The sequence below is a fragment of the Cimex lectularius genome, unplaced genomic scaffold (genome assembly GCF_000648675.2).
Source record: "Cimex lectularius strain Harlan isolate CLEC.00 unplaced genomic scaffold, Clec_2.1 scaffold425, whole genome shotgun sequence".
Classification (NCBI taxonomy): Eukaryota; Metazoa; Arthropoda; class Insecta; order Hemiptera; family Cimicidae; genus Cimex; species Cimex lectularius.
In genome coordinates this window covers 20,158-25,451 of record NW_019392959.1, presented here as the reverse complement: position 1 = coordinate 25,451, position 5,294 = coordinate 20,158, and the positions used below count along the sequence as shown (strand labels likewise).

Genomic DNA, 5,294 nt, shown 5'->3' with positions numbered 1-5,294 from the left:
GATAGGATTTTAGGATAAGGTAATAGGTTGCTGGTAGGATGTTCTTGAGCTTCCACAGCAGCCCAGAGTGCCATACTCGGTCAAAGGCTTGGTGTATATCCAAGAACACTGGGCAATACTGTTTTACCTCAAGGGATGTGGAAATAACGTCGATTATGCGATGTGCTTGTTGTACGGTTGAGTGGCAACTCCGAAAGCCGAATTGGTGATGGGGAATTGTGTTTGTAGGAATTTCCTTGGTCAAGCGGTTCAATAGGAGTTTTTCCAGTATTTTGCCAGTAATGGGCAAAAGACTGATGGGTCGGTAGGAGCTAGGAAGGTGATTTGGTTTCTTAGGTTTTGGGAGCATCCTGATGGAAGAAAATTTCCAACAGGTGGGTTAAATTTGAATTTAAAAAAAATCTCTCCTGTATTTCGACTATCTCCGCCCAGTGCGACTCCCTGAATCTTCACACTCAAGAATTAAGCCCCATACACACTCGTCAAATGCAACTTACCAGGTCCAAGGTCGAATTAGTAGCATAGAACCCTCCAAGAATGATATTTCTACAAGAGTGGGAATGCCTCCCAACGAGGGCTTGCGTCTTTCGGGGGAGATGTACTGTCATCCTCACAATTTGGGTATGTCACTTTCAGAGATATTCCGAAAAGCGAATGGGGCGCATATTTGAATGCTGAGTGGGGGAGGATCGAAGGAGGGGAAATGTTCAATTTGAACTGGAAAAAACAGGTCAGGAGCGTTCCAGATTCGAAACCTATTGGTTGACCTAGTGCCAATCTTTAGAATTGAATTGTATGATAATTTAGTTCTCAAGAGGGTGAGTTGAGCGATTATGTTGTGTGGTTGTATGGCTACAAGTGTAAGTTAAAGAGTGGAATAACTAAAATATTTTATTCATCCTATGTTACGATTTTGGGTTTGCCTTGTATTGTTTGTAATTATATTTTATGTTTTCAGTTAATATGGTTTCAACAAGTGTGCTTTTATTTGTTTCATTTTACCCTTCCCCGTACCCTTTCCTTTTAACTTATTGGTCCACTTCCGATTCTTTTCCTATCCCCGAGTTTTCTAAGTGTCTTACCCTTATTTGTTGTGCCGTTGAAAGAACATCGTCACACATTGGTGACGCAATAAATTTTTTTTAATTTGGACTCAGGATTTGATCCGATTTTTGTTTTTTGCCCCCCCCCCCTCAATTGGTGGCAAAATTGCTTTCAGTTGCACCATCCAAATATACGGACGCATGATAATCTATGTTGCATGAAAAAAATTGTACACAACATTTAAAACGTAATTGTACAAAATTGAAAAAGAGCGATCACAGTTTTTTTTTTTTACTTCGTACAACTCTTACAAATCTGCGATACCTAGATCAATCCTTAATCTTTCTCGTAACAACAATAGATTAAAATTTTAGTCTGTGATATGAAGGAAAATTTAACAATTTGAATTCGATTACGAAACTCAACCAAAATAAATAAATATAAAATAAAAAATAATAAATTAAANTCGGGAAAAAAGGGCCAGAGGCGACGGTGGGAATCGAACCCACGACCGCGGCGTGAGAGTCTCTCATGCTAACCACTCAGCTACCGCGGTCCCCCAACCAATACCTTACATTAAATATAATAATAACGAAACACACTACACCACGCCAAACGATTCCGATTCAAAAGGTCAAATAAACAAAGCCCGCTCAACCTTAACAGAAATTCACTACCTTCGTGGTCCGCTTTTTAGTTATTAGTTATTTATATAAATTAATCTTTGTGTAAGGTATTTGTTAAGATAAAAAGTCAGTGCCACGAGCGGGATTCGAACCCACGACCTTCGGCTAAATACGCCGCTGCTCTACCACTTGAGCTATCGTGACTTCGATCCACTCGGACACTCTAATTTTCCCTCCTTTTTATCTTTTTTTGAAAATTCGAAAGGATGGGTTGAGATGGGGAGTTAGAGTCCGAGAGGATCGAAGTCACGATAGCTCAGGTGGTAGAGCAGCGGCGTATCTAGCGGAAGGTCGTGGGTTCGAATCCCTCTCGTGCCATAAACTTTTTTTCATCTCAACTAAAAACCTTAATAGGGGACCGCGGTAGCCAAGTGGTTAGCATGAGAGACTCTCACGCCGCGGTCGTGTGTTCGATTCCCACCGTCGTCTCTGGCCCTTTTTTTCACGATAACCCCCCCCCCCAATTTGAACACACATAAGAATTGTCACCATGGCTAATATACTAGATCATAACGCCAAAAAAGATAAAAAATAAAAATAAAAAATAAAAACCTTAATTACTTAACAGAAATAATGAAGATAATAAAACACGAAAAAAAATTATCCTCTAATCAATACATAAGGCTCTCTTTGATAGCGTATAATAATTCTATAATGTCAAATTTCAAAATGGCTACTAATGAAATTTCTTTCGAACCAATACAAAGCCCATACGCAGAATACGTTATCCTAGGACAGAAAGTTGAACGACAACAGAGAACTTGTAATTAAAGCAATAAAAAAACAAATCGAAAATGAAAGAGAAAAGAGAACACATAAATTAAATCAAACCCGAGAAGAGAGAGAGAAAAACGAAATTCCAGAAGGAGTGATTTATATACGAGACATAATAAATCACAAACAACGAATCAAACTCACTTTTGGCACTGAAGCAATACACAAAAAAGAAATTTGATCATTTAATTAATAGTGAAACCAAACAAAAAGGTTTAGGAAAAGCAGTATCTTGGATTACCGGAAATATGGACTCAGAGGAGAAAACGCAGGCAAAGAACGCTATGAGAAAACGATAAACGCCATCCAAAGTAACATAAGTGGTATTGAAAATACTATTGCAGTCACAGTGACAGTGATCATAAATGTAAAACGATCAATAGAGAATTGGAATAGAAAATAGAGTTAATGTTGAAGGGAAAATTATATTTTTCAGCACACATCATACATCATCATTATCACATTTTTGCACAACAAAATTTTTTTGAGAAAAATCGAGAATCTTGCCTTAGAGATTTAGAGATTGTGAATTTGCTTTGATGGAAACTTCACTTTTAACAGTCGGATTTTTGTTCACTAACGCATTGTTGTAAAACTATCAGTAGCGATTGAGCAAATGTTTAATATGCGTATTTTGCGCTTTGTGTGCACAGTTGTACCTGGCAAATATAAAAAGTATTCGACGCGGTGGAATGTCAGTCTTAAGAACGTCATAGCAGCTATGAGGTTACTCTCGACAACGTTGGCTTTCGCAGCATTTACTGGCGTGCTGTCCGTCAAATTAACATACTCAAAGTAAATTATTATAACAATGAAAATTTCTTTGGTATTTCTATGTTAAAGACAAGTCGTGGCTTGATTTCTATGGAAATAGGCCAACCGGAAAATCTTTTATTTGATGAGCGTTTTTTAGTCTTTACAAACAAATAAATATTTGCAACAAGTTTATTTTCTTTTTTAGTTCTAGTCTTTTTCATATCCGTGTCGTCACTTGGAGCGTTAATAAAAACAATTTACCGAATGATTTGTCAGATTTAGTCGGTGTGAATGTAAGTACACAAAAAATTGAGCTTTCATGTACGGGAGATATTATCGAGAGGAATTTGGTTTTAGAATTGGTCACAAACCCCCGAGGCTGACATGATTGTCATCGGACTCCAAAATTTAGGAATATTGGCTAATGATAAAGACGAGTGGATCAAGGCTTTGAAGGCTGAAGCTAGCGGGTACTATACGGTAAGTTTATTTACTTGGAGGATAATATGAAAAGTGTTGTAACACTTCTTAAACTAAAATTTGTTTTTAGATCGATGCCAGTGTACACAAGGGCAATGCGCTTGTTGTCTTGGCCAAGGTTACCATACCGTCCAACTTTAGTACAACATTAGTTACACGAGCTGTGAATTTGAAAATGTTTTCCAAAGTCGGCGCCATCATAACGAATTTTAACTTGTTTAATACCCAATTCACCTTCGTCGGTTTGCGTCTCAGCGAAAAAGCCGATGCACAAAGGAGGATCAATCAATACGAGGCAGTCAGAAAGAATATAAAGGAAAACTATGATCCAGATAGCGATTACGTGTTTTGGCTCGGAAATTTTAACTTCAAGATCGACCTAGATTCAACTAATGTCAAGCCCCTCATCGAGAAGAAGGATTGGTCCACACTTCTACTTCACGATCAGCTCAAGAAAGCTCAAAAGGATAAAGAGTCGTTTGAAGATTTGACGGAGCAGAATATCAATTTCAGACCCACGTACAAGTTCAAACCATCTACTAACACTTATAACTGGAATGTGACACCTTCCTGGGCAGACAGGATCTTGTTCCGTTCGAAGAAAAACAGTACACTCACACCCCTTAAGTATGAACTTATCGAGGAATACACAAAGACTGAACACAAACCGGTCGTGGGTGAATTTTTCGTGAGATTGAATTGTCGTAGTAGTTGTAGTAATTCACGTTATCCACTCAGTACGGATTTATCCACTTCTAGACCAATTTTATAAATAAAATCTTTGAGGAAGTGGATCTGTTAATTTAACCAGTATAAAAATAAATATTTCCTTTATTTTTTATAACATTTATTTGATATTTACTACTACCAATATTGTATTAAGTAGATATGTTCATATATGTTGAATTTGTCATTTGAGCCTCTTGTAGTGGAAGTTGACCAGTACCAACACTCATTCACACTGAAATCAAATTTCACTCTATGAGAATGTCTCAGTCCAATTATAATTATAAAATTCCATTGTCACCTATAAACCATTTGCTTCCGAGACTTAATGTCAGATTTAAACCATTCTAAAACTTTCCCTCTAATTCCAATTTTTTCCATTTTCCAATTAATTAAGGTTTTTAGTTGAGATAAAAAAGTCAATGGCACGAGGGGGATTCGAACCCACGATCTTCGGCTGATACGCCGCTACTCTACCACTTGAGCTATCGTGACTTCGATCCCCTCGGGCACTAACTTCTCATCTCAACTCAACCTTTTGAATTTTCCCTCCTTTTTGCCATTTTTCAAATGTGTAATCTATTTGATTCTCGGCGACAAATGAAATGGCCACGGAGAGTTTTTAGCGAAGTATAGTTCATTTTAATTAATTAAATTCACTATTTTTCGTGATCCGCTTGACCAATTAATATCATTCAATTAATTAAGGTCTTAAGTTGAGATAAAAACGTCAGTGTCACGAGCGGGATTCGAACCCACGACCTTCGGCTTGATACGCCGCTACTCTACCACTTGAGCTATCGTGACTTCGATCCCCTCGGGCACTAA

General features: G+C 37.7%; 1 protein-coding gene across 1 annotated transcript; it reads left to right on the top strand.

Moving 5' to 3' along the window:
- Positions 1-714: 714 nt before the first annotated feature.
- Positions 715-4,584, top strand: LOC106662975 (72 kDa inositol polyphosphate 5-phosphatase-like). The gene is made up of 5 exons (XM_014387435.2): positions 715-818; positions 3,158-3,299; positions 3,466-3,553; positions 3,618-3,740; positions 3,811-4,584. Exons 2-5 carry the CDS (start codon positions 3,226-3,228, stop codon positions 4,510-4,512), a joined length of 987 nt encoding a protein of 328 aa, XP_014242921.1. The 5' UTR covers positions 715-818; positions 3,158-3,225; the 3' UTR covers positions 4,513-4,584.
- The last annotated feature ends 710 nt before the right edge of the window (positions 4,585-5,294 follow it).

Bases quoted from the DNA above. Each gene is read 5' to 3' on its own strand.
- LOC106662975 (XM_014387435.2), top strand. From the start codon at position 3,226: ATGAGGTTACTCTCGACAACGTTGGCTTTCGCAGCATTTACTGGCGTG. The intron at 3,554-3,617 runs GTAAGTACACAA...ATTTGGTTTTAG, and splicing joins CAGATTTAGTCGGTGTGAAT to AATTGGTCACAAACCCCCGA. The intron at 3,741-3,810 runs GTAAGTTTATTT...ATTTGTTTTTAG, and splicing joins AAGCTAGCGGGTACTATACG to ATCGATGCCAGTGTACACAA.